This window comes from Notechis scutatus, chromosome 1 (genome assembly GCF_049901735.1).
Source record: "Notechis scutatus isolate UNSWTSFEM ecotype Mainland chromosome 1, rNotScu1.2, whole genome shotgun sequence".
NCBI classification, from domain to species: domain Eukaryota; kingdom Metazoa; phylum Chordata; class Lepidosauria; order Squamata; family Elapidae; genus Notechis; species Notechis scutatus.
This window is the reverse complement of record NC_142009.1, coordinates 119,316,519-119,338,143: the sequence shown is the minus strand read 5'-3', so window position 1 is coordinate 119,338,143 and position 21,625 is coordinate 119,316,519. Positions and strand designations below refer to the sequence as shown.

Sequence of the window (21,625 nt, the reverse complement as noted above, 5' to 3'; positions counted from 1 at the left end):
TCTCTTCAGGCTATTGCTCAGCAAGTCACTGCCAAGCAGTCACCGCCAAGCAGTCACCGCCAAGCAGTCACTGCCAAGCTGTCACCGGAAGAAGTGGCTCCTGAGCCACGAGGAAATCCCTCTAGCCAGGGAGACTCGCTCTTCTCCAAGCCTGTAGTGCATGCAGGGGTGCCTTCTCCCACTTTGTTCCTGGACATGGTCAAGGAACAGTGTGCTTCCCCTTCGGCAGGTCCTCGCCCATCTTCTCTGTATAAGCGTTTCTACAATGTCAGCGCAGCCCTGGACAATGCCCTGGCAGTGCCTTCTGTTGACATTCCGGTTCTGGCCTCATTCTCATCTTCTGGCACTCCCACAGAGCCAGAAGATATCCGGAAACCGGATGATAAATGTTCCAAACAGGCCCTCCAGTGCAATCACCAGGCCGCTGCATGGGCTATTCGGGCTTCAACAGCAGCATCCTTTTTTTCATGAGAGCATCCATACGGTGGCTGCACCAACTCCAGAATAGATTGCTTGCTTCTGACCTTCGGTCTCACCAAGACCTTAATAGGATTATCGCAGTGGCGGAATTCACTGCAGATGCCTCTCTCAATTCTGCCAAAATTTGCATCCAAGGCCATGGCATCTTCAGTAGCAGCAAGATGACTGTTATGGCTCCGAAATTGGCAGGTGGAGTCATGCCGAAAATGGAAGCTGGCTTCCATTCACAGGCAATAAGCTTTTTGGTGATGCTCTGGGACCTTATATCATCGAAACCAGAGATAAATGTAAAATTCTCTCTTCCTCTGGAAGAAAGCCGATTATCGCCCAGCTTCTTATCGCCCTCCTGCCTTTCGAGCAGAGACCTCATCTCGCTTCCCCCGTTCTCAGAGGCCGTACTCCCAACGCCAAGACCAATGTGCGAAAGCATCTGGCAGGCAACAGCCTTCTACTGGTAAATGGCCCTTTCGGGGGGGGAGTGGGTTGTTCCTTCCATTGCTCTAAGTAATCCCTCGTTCTCCCCACCCATCGGAGGTCACCTAGCCTTCTTTGCCTCCAAATGGGAGGAGTCAACGACGGACACCTGGCTGCTCAGCACTATTAGGTCAGGGTTACAATTGGACTTCCTAACGCCACCCCCAGAAAATTTTTTGATCTGTCCTGTCTCTCGGGACATGTCAAGGCAAGCCCTCATGAATCAGGCCATTCAACACCTTCTTGAAATCAGAGCTATTCAACCTGTTCCCCCCTCTCAACGGGGACATGGACTTTACTCTTGCCTTTTCATCGTTACCAAAGCCTCGGGGGGTGGGGGGTGGCGAGCTATCCTTGATCTAAAATTTCTCAACCAATTTGTAAAATACAGGCGATTTAAAATGCAGACTCTGCATTCTATTTTAAGAGAGTGTTCGGAAGGGCGATCTCCTTTCTTCCATTGATCTCACGGAGGCTCTTCTCCACATCCCCATTTGGCCTCATCATCTCCAGTTTCTCCGTTTCTCTTATCAGAATACCCATTACCAGTATCGAGCACTTCCCTTCGGCCTCTCATTGGCTTCATGGGTCTTCACGAAGGTTCTGGCAGCATTGATGGCATCTCTGCTTTCTGTTCCACTGAGGATCCAGTGCTACTTGGATGACATTTTGATTCTGTCCTCCTCCATCCATGCAGCCCATCAGGATCTGCAAATTACCCTGTCATATCTCCAGAGCCACGGATTTTTCCACTCGGTCCACTCCAATGATTCCTGCTTCCCTACCAATGAGCAGGAACCAGCCACTCATCCATCAAGGTCCTGCTCCCACTACAAATACGGAGATCTCTCAATTGGTGGCGTTCCCCGTTAATCTGGAAGGGACTTCTGTTCAGGGTCCCAGACAGGCTAGTGATAACCACTGATGCCAGCCTCCTGAGTTGGGGTTACCATATGCAGGGCCGGATAGCTCAGGCGTTTGGTCCAGGTCAGACCAGACCCTTCCTATAAATTGGCTAGAGCTCAGAGCCATTTTTCTAGCTCTCAAGCATTTCAGGCACTCAGTGACCGGCTCTCATGTTCTAATCCTTTGGACAACATGGCCGCAATGGCTCATGTCAACAGGCAAGGGGAGACAAGGTCCAGAGCCTTCTTGGGAGAGGCTCTACGGTTGGGGTTATGGGCAGAGAAACACCTGTTGTCGATCTTGGCAGACCACATCTCCGGGGTCGACAACTCCCAGGCCGAATGGCTCAGCAGGAGCCTAGTTGACCAGGCAGAATGGTCCATTCCTCCGTCTCTATTCAGGGACCTTTCCCTAAGATTCGGTACGCCGGAGGTGGAGCTCTTCTCCACTCCTCAAAACGCCCAGGTCACCAAATTCTTCACCAGGTTTCTTTGCCAGGGAGTGGAGGGGCCCAATGCTCTTTGATGCAGATGGCCCAAAGGTCTCCTCTACGCATTTCCCCTGCTTCCCATCATTCTTGCAGTAATTTGGAAGATGTTGGAGGAATGAGTGGAGCTCCTCCTCCTGGCTCCCTATTGGCCAAGGAGGCCCTGGTTTGTGGACCTAGTCAACCCTATCGGTGGCTTCTCCTTGGAGGATCCCAGCCCATCTAATCTCCCTTCATCAGAGGATTCTGCTCCATCCAGAGCCGCAGTGGCTCAAGCTGACTGTGTGGCACTTGAGCGGCAGCAGCTAGAGGAGGCTGATGTTCCAGAAAGGGTCATCATCACTATCCTGGCATCTCACAAACATTCTACAAGGCGCATCTATGATGCCACCTAGAAGGCCCTTTCCCAATGGTGCCTTAGGGAGGGTCTCTCTCCTGCTTCAGCCGAGTTGGCAGAGGTTCTTAGATTCCTTCAGCATGATCTGGAGAAAGGCTTGGCCCCAAACACCTTACGCAGGCAGGTTGAGGCCCTCTCCTCGGTTCTTTCCTTCCTTATCCCATCACCCTTCAGTCAGGAGGTTTTTGAAAGGGGCTTCCAACCCGCACCCACCGGTGGTTCACAGGTATCCTTCCTGGGATCTTCATGTGGTCCTTAATGCCCTTACGAAGCCCCACTTTTGAACCCCTTAGAACAACGTCTCTCTGTTTCCTGACTCTGAAGTTAGTGTTCCTTGTTTCCATCACTTCAGCCAGGCGGGTATCCGAGCTCGCTGCTCTTTCCATCAGACAGGACCTTTGTTCCTTTCATGATGATAGGGTTGTTCTCCGTCTGGGCCCCTCATTTATTCCAAAGGTTAACACCTGGTTTCACAGGTACCAGGACATTGTGTTGCCTGGCTTCTGCCCACTCCCGCACCATGACTTAGAGCGGCAGTGGCACACGCTAGATGTAAGAAGTGCTCTTAGAATATACATTAAGTGCACTTCATCCTTCAGGAAGTCAGAAGCCATGTTTGTTTCCTTTTCCCTTCTCACTTGGGGCATAAGGTGTCTTCTCCTACTATTAGCAGGTGGGTCAGATCTTGCATTGAGCAGGCCTACAAAGCTGCGGCCCTTCTGGTTCCTCGAGGTCTGACAGCGCACTCTACCAGAAGCGCGGCCACTTCTGCCTGGGCGACCCAAGCACCCTTAAAGGAGATCTGTCGTGCGGCCACGTGGACTTCCCCGTCTCCTTTCATCAGACACTACTGTCTGGATGTCTTTGCCTCGTCGACTGCAGCCTTTGGCAGACGGGTGTTTCAGTGAGTGGTTTAACAGTCGGTGTGATGAGCCAGACGAGCATCATACTTATACATCTGAGAAGGTTGCAAGATTCTTAAAATAGCTATGGCCATTAGAAGTCACGGGGTTTGCTCTGAACTAAGTAAATACATGTTTTTGTTTTTTCATCTAACCTCTTTCACATTTGTTGATTGCCATATGCCTGGCTCCCCCATCAATCTTCGTACAAAACCTGGATACTCTTTCCAGCATTCTTTATTCCTTGATAAGTTTGATATAACCACATCATATTGACTTTTGCTGTACACTAAACACTGCTGCTTATATGTTTTCATTTGATCTTTCTTTAATTACTGTGTAAGTTCACTGACTTTTTACAATTCTATTGGGCTATTACCATCTATTAAATAATTAGCTTTTCTATAGCCTGTGCCTTGTTTTTCATGATAACAGAGTAGAGGATATCTTTCAAAAGCTGTTTTTCCAGGCCCCCCCCCCCCCCCCCCCCCCCCCCCCCCCCCCCCCCCCCCCCCCCCCCCCCCCCCCCCCCCCCCCCCCCCCCCCCCCCCCCCCTGCCCCCGGGGCGGGTAGTTAGTCAATGTAGCAAGGTTATCTGATCTGGCAAACAAGCATAAACTCTGATTTTGTTTCTTCATCTGGTTTGGGGAATAGACTTCTTCCCAATGTCCAGGTTGAGCCCCAATATACATAGAACTAAATATCATGCTTAAGTTTGGTGTGTTTGTAAGTAAAAGCTCCCTAGAAGTTCAACACTTTATTCTGGAATTGACTGTTGACTTTCAAGGATGCCTTGGCTGGTATAAACACTTTGCAGACAAGATAAAAACCAATTTCAACACAAGATTTGTCTATTGAAGTATGCAGCAATCAGAGCCTTTATAAAATGTCAGTGCTTCAGGGATTAGTTTCTAGACTTTCCCTTTCTCCCCCGCCTTTCCCTGCCATTTTGAATTGATGTATATTTGGATGTGTTCTTCAAAGATCACGGAAGGCAACCGTATCTTGTGGACATAATTATTTACTAGTCCAATAATTTTTGCGCCCTATTACAATAACTGTATTCCTAATATTAACTACATTGGATCTCCAAGACTTAGAATCATACTTATGTACAGAAGATCAGATCCCTACCCTTTTATTTTATTTTATTTTACTTCAATGGGTTACAATAGCAGGAATGCATTTCATTGCAATGTCAGTGCAGAAACAGGGCTAGTCTAAGTCAAATGTATGCCTGCAGTGAAAAGCTTAGATAGCAGTACTCTTACTCGTGCTGGTAAAAAGTGAAAAATAGCATCTGATGGGGGCGGGGGGAAGGGTTCTATATCTAATAGAGGAGTGATGAAAACCTTAAGCCAATCTTTCTCACAGGATTGTTTTGGGGGGAAAAGAGGAGAAGGAAAGAGTATTTTGTATGTTTGCCACCAGGAGTTACTTATAAAGTAATAAAGGCGGGATAACAAAAATCTAAAAAGTAAATACATCTAATTTAGGGTTGTCTTCCCTGATTGGCAGTGTTTCTTCAAGATTCTCTGTCGTCATCTTTCTCAAGCCCATTAGGATAGTGAACGTGGGACCCCTTGCACTTTAGCTGATGCTCTATCTCCCATGGAGGGATTTTGGCTTTCTAGGAGAATTCCCTTGCTGGTTGACAGGATGTCTTTCCTCAGGAAGTTATGAGATCATATTCGCTTTCCCATCCTTGCGACAGAGAGCCAAAGGCGAATAGGCACAGGTTTGTGGGAACAACTTGGATCATCTAATTTTCCTCATTCAGCAAGGAAGGGCTCAGTTTGACTTTCAGCTCTACGAGTGTCTGCTTACATGCAAGAGAAAGGAGTTGCTTGTTGAAAGAAAAGTCATTTCCTGCACTGGAGGAACTCATTACGTTAATTTGCTATTTAAAATGGCTATAATTCTTCATTTCTCCAGATATATAAGGAATAAAAAAAAAGTAAGATGCAGCTCATAAAAAGAGCGCAGTGCTTCTTTGGGTGGTGGTTGCATCCATTAATTACAGGTGAAACTCAAAAAATTAGAATATTGTGCAAAAGTTCATTTATTTCAGGAATGCAACTTAAAAGGTGAACCTAATATATGAGATAGACTCATTACATGCAAAGTAAGATAGTTCAAGCCGTGATTTGTCATAATTGCGATGATTATGGCTTACAGCTCATGAAAACCCCAAATCTACAATCTCAGAAAATTAGAATATTACATGCAATCAATAAAACAAGGATTGTACATAGAACAATATCGGACCTCTGAAAAGTATAAGCATGCATATGTACTCAGTACTTGGTTTGGGCCCCTTTTGCAGCACACTGGACTTCAAGCATCTTGCAGTGTGTGCCTCTCCATTCTTCCTCCAGACTCTGGGTCCTTGGTTTCCAAATGAGATGCAAAAGTTGCTCTCATCAGAAAAGAGGACTGTGGACCACTGAGCAACAGACCAGTTCTTTTTTTCTTTAGCCCAGGTAAGACGCTTCTGACATTGTTTGTTGTTCAGGAGCGGCTCAACAAGAGGAATGCGACATTTGAAGCCCATGTCCAGGATCCGTCTATGTGTGGTGGCTCTTGATGCACTGACTCCAGCCTCAGTCCACTCCTTGTGAAAGTCCCCAACACTTTTGAATGGCCTTTTCCTGACAATCCTCTCCAGGCTGCGGTCATCCCTGCTGCTTGTGTACCTTTTTCTTCCACACTTTTCCCTTCCACATAACTTTCTATTAATGTGCTTTGATACAGCACTTTGGGAACATCCAACTTCTTTTGCAATTACCTTTTGAGGCTTTCCTTCCTTATGGAAGGTGTCAATGATGGTTTTGTGCACAACTGTCAGGTCAGCAGTCTTTCCCATGATTGTGATTCCTACTGAACCTGACTGAGAGACCATTTAAAAGCTCAGGAACCCTTTGCAGGTGTTATGGCTTAATTAGCTGATTAGAGTGGGACACTTTGAGCCTAGAATATTGAACCTTTTCACAATATTCTAATTTTATGAGATTGTGGATTTTGGGTTTTCATGAGCTGTAAGCCATAATCATCTCAATTATGACAAATCACAGCTTGAACTACCTTGCTTTGCATGTAATGAGCCTATCTCATATATTAGTTTCACCTTTTAAGTTGCATTACTGAAATAAATGAACTTTTGCACGATATTCTAATTTTTCGAGTTTTACCTGTACATTAAAATTAGAATATTTGCAAAAAATAAAATGAGCAGAATCTGGCAAGATATGCTGAATCTTTTGTGAGTTCTTATGGAAATTTGTCATTTCCATCTAATCTTAAGGTTATGTTTCTGAAATATTTTGAAAAGCTGGGAGGCTTTTGAGGGGGGTTTCTTGGCCATGGAAAATGAGTACACTAGAGTTAAGTTTCATTTCAGCAGACTTGTGTTTATAATCATATGAGAACAAACTAATTGGTTTAACAACCAATAGCAGTTCTTGGCTAGCATGCAATTTAGTTCATAATGCCTGGTTTGCATATAATGAGAAAATCAGGAATTGGACAATGTGAGACTGAATTCTTGCCTGTTTCTGCTTCTGGTTTTCAGGTTTTGGAATTGGATATATATGGCCTCCTTTCCTTTTATATAAATAGGATCATTAAGTTTTTTTACAAACTAAGAGTACTTTAACTTTATGTCTTTTCAATGAGGCATATCATATCTATCTTACCTACAAACCACTAGGTAAGGAGACTGACCTAAAATATTTCATTCAATTTAGAAAATGTGAATTAAATAAAACGAAAGTATGCACAGCATCAGATCAGTGCAGTGATTGTCCTGTTACTCTCAGGCAGACTTTCTTTGTATTTTTGTTGAGTTGGCAAGACTATCTCAGCTGTGCAATGTGCAAAATCTGTATCAGCATTTTGTTCCAGAGGCATTCCTACAACTGTTGCTGGGTTTTTTGTTTTTTTTTTGTAAAGTTCACCAACAATAAAACTCTGTTTGGGATCCATTCAACTCAGAAAGAATCAGAGCCTGCCAGAAAAACAAAAGACAACCTTTTAACTTAAACATGTCGACACAATGGAATGAGATATACATCAATTATGGGGGAAAAATAGCCAGGGTTCAGAAAAACACGCAAAGGAGTATAGAATTGCATTTTGATTTTTACAGTACAGTTCTTTTGTTCTTTTTACAGAACTATATATCATTTGTAGCCGTAGTTGTACTGATCATAACTCAAAAACTTAGATAGCTTGAAAGAGCTTTAAGGCAAAAAGTTCCATAGATAACAGTGGTTGAGAATTCACTGAACCAGAGGGATTAGACTGGGGGGAAAGGTGCTATTAAGAGAAAGGAAGGCTAGCATAATCCTTAGTGTTCTCTTGAACTTCATATAATGGTGAAATGAAGACAGCAACAGGTACCTAGTTGACAGTAATAAATCCAGTTATTGTCTATATATTCCACGGGGAGCCATTGTCTTGTACACATGGCTCTACCTGTTCCCCTTCCCTTTTTCTCTGTCCATTTTTGTCTTTTGAGAAATATTGTAACAGTTTTTGCAAGGATGTTTTTCTGATGTACCAAATCCCTATGAAGTAGCCTGGTTTAGCACTGGCTAATTGGTAAGGACTCAATTTCACTTTGTACGCCCACAGGCTGAGTTCCCTTTAGCCCAGCGGTTCCCAACCTTTCCAGCTTTGCGGATTGATGTGGGGGGGGGGGAGGGGATGGTTCCACATTGGTGGCGGACCAATGTGCTAGCCGCTTGCACAAATGGAGCTGCATGTATGACCGCACTCGCCCACTGCTTGTGCAAGTGGAGCTGTGCACCTGTGTGCATGCTTGCCTGCCACTTCTGTGATCCATTTCTGAATGGGCCACAGCCTGGTAGTAGTGGATCTCAGCCTGGGGTTAGGGACCCCTGCTTTAGCGTATTTGGACTTGTTTTAGGGGCGCTGGTCAAATGGCTGAAATAAAATGTCTGAGATAGGTTTATGTGGAATTATTTGATTTTTGCTGAACCTTAGTGACTGAAGATTGGGCTGGTGCCAAGCAGTTCTGATTATGTTTCTTTTCCCTTCTTTTACTTCAGCTAAATAAAAAGAATAAGTTAGAGAAAGAACAACTCTTGAGCAGAATCCAAATTTTAGCAATTTCCCCTTTCTACTTAAGGCCCAATAAGAAGATTTGTAATATTAAGAACTGTAATATTGATATCCAGTGTACTGTGTATGACAGAATATAATGTAATGCATAATTTAACATTTCTAGAGTAATGTTTAAATAAAACACTAGGTTTATGCCTTTGCTTCATCTTTTACTCTAACAAATTAATCACTTCAGGCTAATTTTATCAAAAGTGAGTAGGTTGGAAATATGATAAATAAATCATATATGTATGGGAAGCACTCGCTTGGAGTGCTTGTGTTTTCCTTCATTTGTGCTGAAAGAAATATGCATGATTGGGAATCTCACTTTTAGACCTGAATTCTCTAAACTTGTTTTAATGTGGTCTTTACATACTGGGGTTCTCTTTTTTTTTTTTGACTGTCCAAAACTAGAAGTAACAAGGATCTCTCAGATTAGTGGATTTGAAAATAACCAAGCTCAGGGAACACCAAGAACTCCACAGTTCAACTCTGGGCTACAAATATTCTCTTCTATTAAAAACAATTAAATCAGAGACAACCTACTTTATCCATTGAGGTTCCCTGTCGGCTCCACTGATATATTTTGATGGGGCAGCATTCCTCATGAAGGGACATGTCCATGACTTGGGTCTTCCTGGCTTTGTCGCTCCTAGTGAAATAGCAGTAGAGGTAGAGGCTGCTGTGTCAATTATAGCCTAGCTTGAGACATGCTGATCTTGCTAGAGCAGGGGTCTTCAAACTTGACAGCTTTAAGACTTATGGACTTCAACTCCCAGAATTCCTCCACCAGTCATGTTAGCTCAGGAATTCTGGGAGTTGAAGTCCACAAGTCTTAAACTTGCCAAGTTTGAAGACCCTTGTGCTAGAGCTTTTCTCATCATCAGTTTAGATTATTGCAATGTGCCCTATGTGGAGTTGTCTTTAAAGACCACTCAGAAGCTGCAGCTGAGACTGCAGTGGCCCCTGTCTAGCTAGCATTTGTCAATGAGAGCACATGGCGCCTGTGTTATGGGCACTGCATTGGTTACCAGGCTTCCAGATATACTTTAAAGCAGTGATCCCCAACCTTTTTACGCGCGGCCTGGTATCCCCAACCTTTTTATGGCGCGGCCCGGTGCCGGCATTAGCTGGGCGCCGCCATCTTTTGATGAAAAAGTGCTTCTGGTGACCTCACGGAAGCACTTTTTCATCAAAAAGATGGCATCAGCGCTCGTGAAGCTTTTCCGGTAGAAATGGCTTTCACCCGGAAAAGCTCACGAAGCGCTATGCGCCGCCATCTTTTTTAATGAAAAAGTGCTTCCGGTGAGCTTTCTACCGGAAAAGCTCACCGGAAGCACTTTTTCATCAAAAAGATGGCGGCGCCCAGCAAGCCAGCTGCCCGGTAGGACTTGTTCCACGGACCGGTGCCGGTCCGTGGACGTGGTTGGGAACCCCTGCTTTAAAGAACTGGTGCTGGCTTATAAAGCAGGGGTCCCCAGCCCCAGGTCCATGGATTGGCATCGGTACGTGGCATAGCAGAAACCGGGCCATGTAAACAAGCGAAGCCCTATCCGCAAGATGCAGGCAGCACACAAAATCACCCTCCTCAGGCCCGTGGAAAAACCTCCCTCCATTGAACCGGTCCCTGGTTCCCAAAAGGTTGGGATCCGCTGCTGCTATAAAGCCCTTTTATAGTTTGGTGCCAAGCAATCTGGAGGACACACTTCTCCATTAGAGTCAATTGGACCAATTCAGTCCAGCTGAGATAGCAGACTGGTTTCCCCATTTTAGGATGGTGATGGAACCTATGACTCAGAGATGCATTGGAATGGCCTCCCAGGAGAAATAAGGTTGTCTCCTACTTCAGTTTCTTCCTGGAAGCAGCACAAAATGGAGCTCTTCCAGGGGACCTTTGGGTTGTGGTGTCACTTTGGCAAAGGTTTATTGATTGGTTCTTCTTGGGGTTTGTGGTTATATTTTTCTGTATTTTATGTTTTTACTTTCACCCGAATAGACATTTTAATTGCAATTGGGCATTCTATATCTGTTAATTTCTGGGAGCACTTTGGGACTACAGTGCATTTTTCAATGAGAGCACATGAATAGCTATAATAAATAGCTATAATAAATAGCTATAATAAACAGCTACACACAGATACAGACACAGACACACACGAACACACACACGCACACATACACACATCTATCTATCTATATATATCATATCTCTATATCTCTATCTATATATATAACATACAACGTACGTATGTACATACATATACATATATATATACATGTATATATATATATATATATATATACATGTATATATATATATATATATATATATATATATATATATATATATATTATATATATATATATATATATATATATATATATGTTTTCTTAAGTTTTCACAGGTATTTATATGTATGATATTCAGCTTTATTCGGGTATTTTCCCACATCATTATAGTTGACGAACCCAATACACAAGACTGATGATGGCAGATGAGATTCTGCCGAAACGTCGCTAAAAATCAGAGGTGGTATTCAGCAGGTTCTGACCAGTTCTAGAGAACCAGTAGCAGAAATTTCGAATAGTTCAGAGAACTGGCAAATACCACCTCTGACTGGAGATTTTACATTATCCTTCCCCTGCCATGCCCACCAAGCCATGCCTACATAACCAGTAGTAAAAAAAATTGAATCCCAACACTGACATACACACACACACACACACATTGTAGAACATTGCATAAAGGAATCTTGGCTTCCTTCTTGGACCTGCAATTTATTATCCATTAATGGAAGATTGCTGATGAATTTCAGCTCAATAATATGCCAGTGCTTTATTGAATGTGGTTATTGGTTAGATATAACTTGTTTTATATCTTCATCTTTCTTAGTCAAATATGGTGTTGACACTGCCTGGTCTGCTGAGTAATGTTTCTGTAAAAGCCACCATTCATTCCATTGGGTGTTGCCTTATTTCTCATTTTAGGGCACTGCATTTCTTAATGAAATAGTTGCATTTGTTAATGCAACTGTTAATATAACTGCTCATCAGTTATGAGGTTGGGTGGGAATTGGGATGAAACTTCAATGGAAAAGAAGCAATGGGTGCGCCTTAAAACACTTAGCTTTCAATTTTCCCCCTTGATATGTTTTCATTGTATATATATATTGTTTTTCAGTTACAAACATTTTTTTTCTTTGTAGGAATTAGTTCCTCAAGATGGAGGACGGGAAGCCTGTTTGGGCTCCACACCCAACTGATGGGTTTCAGATGGGGAACATTGTGGACATTGGACCTGACGGCTTAACTATTGAACCTGTCAATAAAAAAGGCAAGGTAGGTTTCTTCAAAAGGCAATTAGTTCTTGGAGAAATTGTTTTGGTGAAAGAGAAGATGTTTGCAGTGAATGGGAGGCTACTATTTTAAAGCATTTGGAGTGCTTGGAACTTTTAATTGCTTTTTAAAAATATTTTTGTTACAATTTTAACTATAGCAGTAGAAACTAATGCAAACTAAACTGAAAGAGGAGAAAAGAATAAAAAAGTAAGAATAACACACACACACACACACACACACACACACACGTGCCCAGAGGTGTCTTCAACCCTTCATCACAATAAGCGTAAACAAATTTAGGCTTTTCAGCCTCTATAAACTTATGGACAAATATTTCTTCATCCCATAACCCAGGGGTCCCCAACCACCGGTCCGCGGACCGGTACTGGTCCGTGGGTCATTTGGGACCGGGCCGCCTACTTACTTTGCTTCGGCGCCATCTTGTTCCGACGTGCTGGATCGAGCGCTGGTTTTGACGCCGTCCCTCAGCCTCGCTCGACCAAAAACGTCAACTCCACGCCGTGCGTGGCTAGAGAAAAGGGAAACGTGGTAGCCGTGGAGAAGCTGCTCTCCCTAAGAAGGAGGCTCCTGATTCGCCGGGCTTACGCCAGGAGTTCTGCGAGGCTCTGGTGAAGGGAGGCTACGCTGCTGCCGATTACCTCGATCCCAGCCTGCACGAACTCCCTCGCCCTCTTTGGAAGCGGCCGGCGACCTGGTCAAGGCTCACGAGAAGCTCTTCTTCAATTGCCTCACCGACATGCGGCTACAGGCCACTCAGGTGAGCGGCAGGAAATGGGAGCTGGGCAGCCACAGACCAGCCGTCTCTCCGTCTGAGGGCCTCGGCAGAATCTCTGCCTCCCAGCGCACTTGGTCCTCCGCCCGCAGGCTTCCCCGGCCCCTTGCCAAGCAGGTTTTCCACCCCAGCCCAGCAGGGCCCTCGCTGCCTTCCCCTCGCCTGGCCGGCCAGGCTCCTTGGGCAACCCGGCTGCCTCGTGCCGAGAAGCGCGCTGCCAGGTGGGGGTCACGCGGCGCAGGGCAACACGCCACTGCCGAGGGAAAGCAGCGGGCGCTCCCTGGGCGGCGGCCTCGGCCCCGCCACCAGGGAAGCGGCTGCCCAGCTCCGGAGCTGAGACACACCTGACTGGCTGGAAAGGAAGGGTGTGTAGCGTTGGTGTTGTGTGTGTGTGTGATTTCTTGGCGCGCAGCGCGGGGTCTCTTTTGGCCGGTCCCAATTTTTTTTTCAGAGGGGAATATCATGCCTGTATTAACCATGATTATTAAATCCAATCCAACTTTGATTATAATTAAATTAAGTCATAACTAGCTTTTCAATGAGTGGAATATATAATTAATCAAATAAATAAATAAATAAATAAATAAATAAATAAATAAATAAATAAATACATAAATACATAAATACATAAATACATAAATACATAAATACAAATAATAAATAAATAAATAACAAATAAATAAATAAATAATAATAATAATAATAATAAAAAAAACCTTAACCGGTCCTTGAAAAAGTGTTTCTGCGTGAAACCGGTCCCTGGTACAAAAAAGGTTGGGGACCACTGCCATAACCCATCTCTTAGACAAATATAGACAAATGCATTAATTCTTCTTTGTACTCTTACACAAATTTCTTCAAGGCTATAATAAGCCTCTTTTGTTTAATAGCAATTAAACATTTTATAGAGCCAGTTTGGTTAAACTATCAGACTAGAAACTGGGAGGCTGTGAGTTCTAGTCCCATTTTGGGCATAAAGCCAGAGGGTGACCTTGGATCAATCACTTTTTCTCAGCCCTATGAAGGAGGAAGTGGTAAACTACTACTTGCCTAGAAAACCTCAGAGATTTGTTCAGAGAGTCTCCAAAAATCAGAACGGAAGAAAAAAAAATCTTACCTCTAACCCCACAGATATAAATAGAAGTCCCTCAGTAATAATGCAACATATAAATATAGATTCAGATCCGCACTCAAGACATTTAAAGTGAACAAAGGACATTGTCCCAATATACTGTAGCATGTTTGAGGATTTGCTATTTTACTTTGAAATCTTACCATAGAGGATTGCATGCCTAAATATTTTTTCCTTCTGAAAAAAGAAAGCTTTTAAGTGTCAGTGTCAATCTCATCTTCTCAACGCAAGAAAAAGAATAAAGGTTTTACTGAAAACATACAGGATGCACCTTCAATTTTTTTAAAAAAATTTAAGAATACAGGCTAAATGTGTGTGGAGATTCTCAGTCATCCGGAAGTGATGAAGCATCTTGGACGAGAAGCAAAACATTTTCCTCGAAGAAAACACAGCCCAGTTGCCTTTTGAAAAAGAACCTTTGAGTTAAAAATACAGGATTCCCCATCAATCCTGCATTTAATGTGGTTATCAGTTCCTACTGTTGATTTTAAAAGATGTTGAGTTTGAATGGGCTATTAGTCTCTCTTTTAAAAAAAATCAAACGTTTATACCTACAAGTTGAAGGTGTACAGAAGAGATAACAGAAGTTTTGTTATGCAAACAAAAGCATCTGCTTAGCACTGAATGTTGCCCATTAAATGATTGTCTAAAGGGCTGTTATTCCACGACTGGGTTTCTTTTTTGTATGTTTTGAAGCATTTGTGCAACAGTAAAAACAATTTGTTCAAGAAACATAAAACATCAAATGAGCAGACAAAATGAAACCATTAGAATCCTTTTCAGTAGAAAATGAAAAATAATGTGATCAACTCTAGGTGCAATTCATTCTGTTAAAGTATCAGTATTGTGACAGAAACAGGCTTGAAAATATATTGGGTTATAAGCACGAGCATAATAGGCTCATTAAGTTTTTTTTTTTTAAATGGCTTCCCTTAGTTTGTGTGATTTGTTCTCAACAGAGTTGCAGACACTGGAAAACTGAAGAGGTATCATGGTTGTGATTTATTTTGATATTTTAAGTAACCCAGTGTCTGAAATCAAGGGGGTTTCTCTATCAAACAAGACTTTAAGTTGTCACAGTAGATATAGTTTATAAGGGCTTATTGTTATTCTTGTGGCTAACTGCCTCACAACTGTAACCAGCACATTGTGTGATCACATTAATTTATGCATAGAATCCTTTGGGAAGCTGAAGATAAATGTGCGTTTGTGACTGAAAACTGAAGCCGTGCTTTGTTCATTTGTTTTTTCCCTTTCTTCATATTATGATATCACATTTTGCCTTCCATTCCCTTCAGTAATGCTGTGGATGGCATGAAAATAATGGAATGTTTAGAGTTGTCATAAGAGCACTAGACCAGCATTTTCTGACCTGATGAATTCCACATATATATTGTGAATGCAACTTCTTAAAAGCTCTGCGGAATCTGAGTTAAGGAAGACACACATGTTAATGAGGGAATTATAAATTAGACTGCTATTTTCATCTACAGATGATCATCTAGAACAGAGGTCTCCAACCTTGGCAACTTTAAGCCTGGCAGACTTCAACTTCCAGAATTCTGGGAGTTGAAGTCCACTTGGCTTAAAGTTGCCAAGGTTGGAGATCCCTGATCTAGAACAAGGCTGTCAAACTCGCGGTCTGTGGACCAGATGCATCATGGGCTGCCCATGCTCAGTTTAGCAAAGGGGGAAAAGGTCACAATGCATCATGTGACAACGCAGTGATGACGCAAGTTTGACACCCCTGATCTAGAATGACCAGTAGCCTGCTCCAAACTTAGGTGGACCTACTAAACTGCTACTTCTTTATGCTTTGTAAGAGTAGTTAGTAATTTGGAAAGCTGGTCTCTTCTGTGAGAACTTCTGTAGAAGAGAGCTGCGTTCATTCCATGATAAAAATAAAGTAGCAAAAAAAAAAAATCCATGGACTTAGTACACAAATCTAGAAGAAGTGTTCTGTTTTGAATTTGTAGGGAAGAGCTTAAAATAAACACATTTTAAAACTAACGCTCAAATTTTTCATCCCAATGAAATAGAGGGAATTTTAGTATGTAGGTCAAGAGGTGATGCTACAGGCTTCCTCTCTGAGGGAAGTCTAGTGTCCCTCTAAGGAAGTAATCTCATCTAGGGGAAAAAGAAGGTGATGTTTACCTTTTTATTTAAGTAAGTTTCTGTCGAAAAAATGCAGCACTATGTGAAATCATTCTTATTCCAAGGAAGCCTCAGAGTATTTTAATTCTGTTAATTTATTTCAGAAGACATTCTCATCAAGCTTTGCCTGAAAATATATGGCAGGGAATAATTCTTTGGATTTTGGAGATTTTCTAAATTAGTAAATTTATAAAGTACTTTAAAATAAAGCATTGATCTGTATGCTTAAGACTTTTTTCAGAGACAGTATGAGAAAGTATCCCAGTAACATAACACACAAAGAATATATACAAGAATACTAAGGAGCATATGTAACAAAGAATACTTAAAGAGTACTTTTATTCTTTATTGAAGAATGAAAGAAAGGCTTTAGGCCTTTCGGCCAGTCAGGAAACTCCACAAAGATAACAGTCAATGGTTCCAGTCCAAAGCTGACTAATACGCAACACATTCTTTATTTGGTCTACACTGAAGTTTTCTCTTATGGAGGCTTCTGACTAGCTTCTGTAAGTTCCAAATCATAATTGTTTTCAGTGTCCTCATTCTATTTGAATTTGCCAAGGGCAAGGAAGACCAGTTTATCTTATCTTGTTCCCGGAATGGCCTGCCTTCTTCCTACCAAGAATAGAGCATTCCAAACTTAAGGAGTATTTATTTGTACCAGGTGGCAATGAGACCTTTTCAAATGTTTAGACTGAAGAGGAGAATTGTTAGCTTATTGTAGATGGATGTCCTAAACCAAGAAAAGCCAAAACAAAGTATATCTTTTTGGTGGGTAAAATAAATGCTTGCTTAGTTTTGTATTACATATTCATTACACAGAAATATAACATTTATTCATTTATTCATTAATCCAATGTACGTGGTTGCCCATCTCAGAAGAAGCTACTCTGGGTGGCATATAACAATCAATTAAAACAACAAATATATAAAAACAATTATTATAAAAATATAGAAAGCATTATTAAAAATCAGAATATTATTAAAAATTTAAAATGTACAACCCACATGAGAAACTGAATATATAAACCAAAGTGAAGCCATCTAAGCATGTCATCAGTTTTGTAGCCCCTCTCCCTCAGGTCTGATGATGTAATTAAGTCCTGAGGGACTTCTGTAAGATTAACGGGGATGGTGCTAACCTGTCTTTGGGGGGTGGAAAATGTTCCATAACACGGGCACCATGATAGAGAAGGCCCGCCCCTTGGGACCCACCAAATGTAAATCCCTCACAGCTGGTACCCACAACATGTCTTCTCTGCTAGATCTAGTGGGATGTAATTGAGGCTGATGTAATTGGGGAGAAGTGGTCCCTCAGATAACCTGGTTCTATGCTATTAAACAGCTTGAATCTGACCTGGAAGCAGACTGGCAGCTAATGCAAGTCATGGAGCAGAGATGTCATATATCATCTTCTAGGACCACACTTAACTGCCCAGGCAGCTGCATTTTGCACTAGATGAATCTTCTAGATACTTTTCAGGGGAGGCCTTGTGTACATTACATTATAGCAGTCCAATTTGGAAGTGACTAGGACAATAATGACTGTGATCAGAGTCTCCAATCCAGGAAAGGGCACAACTGGCATACAACACAAAGCTGTGCAATGGCTCTCCCAGCCATGACTGTCACCTGATCATCGAGTAGGAGTCATAAGTCTAGAAGGACCCCCAGATTGTACACTGGGTCTTTGTAAGAGAGAAGTGAGAACCAGAGTAGTGCAGGGATTAAAACCCAGGTTCAAGTCTTCTCTTAGTCACTGTGATGACCCAGAGTATATCAGAAATATAACAAAACCCAAAACGTACCTAAAAGTGCTTTAATGCCTTCAACTTGGCTTCACTGTTTAATTGTTCACAGTGGAAGAGTAAACTATTTTCAAAATAACATTTCAAAGGAAAGAAGCACAGTTCAAATTCAAAGAGACGATAACGAAGCAAAAACCAAAAACAAACCGCATTGAATAAAGTTCCACGACAGATCAGGATAAATAATTGCCAACTTCAGGAAGATAACTAGGGACAGTCCGTTGGAAGAACGCCAACCAAGATAAACCTTCTTTAGGAATAAAACACTAAATTGTCTCCAGTGTCTGTTTGCACGCAGGTCCAAACTCTTATGCAGATCTCACACCTGCAACCCATGAAGAGGATCATGGCCCTCTCCTCCCGAGTAGACCACATTTTACCCTGATCCTCTCCTCCCAAGTAGACCATGTTTTACCCTGATCTTCTCCTTCCTGCGTGTCCTAGGATGGATAGGGGATGGGCCTGGGTCCTCCTCTGACTGCTCAGAGTCAGTCTCCACCAGGGGCATGACAGTCACAGAAACTCTTAGTGTGGCCACTGCCTTCCTCTCACCCCAACCTACACCCTAGGTTGTTGCTATGGGAAATGTTGCAGGAGCGAGTGCTGTTTATACTATCTTGACTTCCTGAGGGAAAAAGTGAGATATAAATCAAATAAATATTCCCAATACAGGAGTCCTTATGTCCTAATGCTGTTTATAATTGTCCAATTTAGTGATCTAAAATAGTAACAGATGAGGCTGCTTTTGGCTCATTGGTTCATGAATTTTGCACATGCTTGTTTGGATCAGATCTGGAATCTCAACTACACAAGCTGCTTCAAATTTCTTCCAATGGAAGGTGATACTACTTTTTAACAAAAGGTTGTTGTCCCCAGTATAAGGCAGCTGTTTCAGTTCAGGAGCTGACTAATCATTACTGATTGTTGGGTTTGGGTTTAAGGAGGAAAAATCATCCTGTAAGTGCACTGAGTAGGACAGTGCATTCTTGTTGGAGCTGCAGCTTCCTGTATCGTAAGGAAGAGGGAGACTAATGAGAGTTAGGTTTTTCAGGCAAAAGAAGGGACTGTTCCTGGATGGGGTACAGCTGCTGGGAGTACATCAGAGTTTTAAAATCTGAATTAGCTATACAGGTAGTCCTCAACTTAACAACAATTCAGTTAGTGACTACTCAAGGTTACAACAGCATTGAAAAAAGTGACTTATGTCTTATTGTCAGCATCCCCATGATCACGTGATAAAAATTCAGACACTTGGCAATGTATTTATGACAGTCACAGAGTCTTGGGATCATGTGATCACCATTTGTGATCTTCTGACAAGCAAAGTCAATAGGAAAGCCAGATTCACTTAACGACTGTGTTACTCAATGAGTGATTCACTTAACAATTGTGGCAAGAAACTATGGTCATAAAACGGGGCAAAGCTCACTTAACAAATGTCTCACTTAACAACAGAAATTTTGGGCTCAATTATGGACGTAAGTTGAGGACTTACCTGTACAATATTTATATATTGGTTCCCATTTTAGAAATGATTGTAAATTCTCAGGAAACATCGGGGCAGAGAGTTCTCTAAATTCCACGAAGAGGGAAATTGAGATACGTTCTCTGCCCCTGACTATAATAGCCAGGAAATCAAGACTGGGTCATTTGGTTGTCGTGGCTTAATAAGGACTAGAGAAATGTGGGTTTTGCAGGGTGGATTGAAACTGAGGGGTGCAAAGGATTTTCTGAGTCCCAGGAGTCTCTCCTTTCAGTTAATATGCATGTATTAGGTATACACTCCTAAATTCTGAATCAGCATTGATCTAACTATTTTATTTGAACTTTTAAAAATGCATACTTATGTAGAGCACACTCTGCCAATTTGGCCACAATTACAAAAGTAAGGATGTGAGATCTAGTGGTGGAGGCACCAGCTAGAAACAGAGAGATATGAATTCTAGTCCCTCCTTAGGCATGAGAGCCAGCTTAGGCCAGTCACTTTCTTTCAGCCAACCCACCTCATAGGGATGTTGTTGAGGGGAAAATAGGAGGATTTCTGCCTTGATTATTTATTTGAAGGTGAGATATAAATAAAAGAATCTTATATTGTTTCTCGGACTTTTGTCTAAGATCAAGGGAAATGATTGGATCAGACAGCACTTTTACTTTGCCAGAAGCTTGAAATTCTGACTGAAACATTGGTCTCCAAGCAACTAATGTTAAATATACCACTAATTTGGAGCCTTGGTGACTAGAAGCCTTAAACTTTGGAATATTTAAGAACTAGTTAAAAACAGTATTGTTGAGTGGGAATAAAGTCAAAACTCAGTTAATGCAGTAGAATCTCTGGTCACGAATGCTTCTGACCATGACCAAATCGGGTTCCGACCAAAATATTCACAAAATTTTTGAATCTGGTCATGAGCACATACTTGGGTGGCGATCAAACACGACCCCTGACCCAGAAATTCCTGAATCCCTTACTTTTATATTTCACTGGCAACTCCTGAAAATGCATGGTTGCATTTCCTGCATTATAGAGCTGTGGTAGCGCAGTGGTTGGAGTGCAGTATTGCAGGTTAATTCTGCTTGCTGCTAGGAGTTTGATTCTGACTGGCTCAAGGTTCACTCAGCCTTCCATCCTTCTGAGGTCAGTAAAATGAGGATCCATATTGTTGGGGGGCAGCATGCTGACTCTGTAAACCACTTGGAGAGGGCTTAAAGCACTGTGAAGCAGTGTATAAGTCTAAGTGCTATTGCTATATCCTTGTAGGAAAACTGACCTATTGTGCACAAAACTTTCCTTCCTGCAGATTTACATGAAGGTGCTTGCTTATGTATTATTTCTAGTAATAAGGGTTTCTCACAGAAACCAATGACTTCTTTCTCCTTTTCTTTGACAGACCATTTTTGCTGCTATCAACCAAGTCTTTCCCGCAGAGGAGGACAGTAAGAAGGATGTGGAGGATAATTGTAAGTGAGCCATGTAAACATTTAAGTGAGGTGGCAGGGGCTCTATTCAGATTGAGGTTGCCAAAACCCAGCTGCTTGCTTGAGCCAAGGCCCTTCGCAAATGAATGAGTGTTGCTAGGGGATGTCCCTCCACCCCACCAGAATGGAACCCCCGGGTGATTTGTTTGGCCTGTGTATTTAGAGGATGCCATTTGAAATATGCTGAGCCTGAATGAAGAATGCTACTGAAGAATGCAAGTGGCAGGAGCAGCATTATCAGATTAGCCTTAGCTATGACTAGTTGCAGTGGTTAAAGTGCAGTATAGCAGGCAAACTTTGCCCACAGCCAGGAGTTCAATCTTGACCCACTCAAGGTTGACTCAGCCTTCCATCTTTTCGAGGGCTGTAAAATGAGGACCCAGATTGTTGGGGGCAATAGGCTGACTCTGTAAACCGCTTGGAGAGGGCTGTAAAGCACTGTGACGCGATATATAATTCTGAGTGCTATTGCTTTCAGCGATACCATTTGTTCTAATCCTGCCTTATGCACAAAGCCAGCTGAGTGATCTTGGGGAAGTCATTTTCTCTCAGCCTTAGTAAAGGAGGCAAGGGCAAACCACTTCTGGAAAAAAAAAAACTTGCTAGGAAAACTTCAGAGATTTGTTCAGGTGTCTTCAAGAATGAGAGAC

The 21,625-nt window shown here is 42.4% G+C and overlaps 1 protein-coding gene across 4 annotated transcripts in view; it reads left to right on the top strand.

Annotated features, from left to right (window-relative positions):
• Positions 1 to 21,625, top strand: part of MYO6 (myosin VI) — a 120,683-nt gene that overhangs the window by 26,894 nt on the left and 72,164 nt on the right. For all 4 annotated transcript variants that reach the window (XM_026665191.2, XM_026665190.2, XM_026665189.2 and 1 more), the window contains exons 2-3: positions 11,980 to 12,112; positions 20,888 to 20,957. In XM_026665191.2, the coding sequence (XP_026520976.1) occupies positions 11,996 to 12,112; positions 20,888 to 20,957 (187 nt within the window). In that variant the 5' untranslated portion in view covers positions 11,980 to 11,995. The remainder of the gene's footprint in view (positions 1 to 11,979; positions 12,113 to 20,887; positions 20,958 to 21,625) is intronic.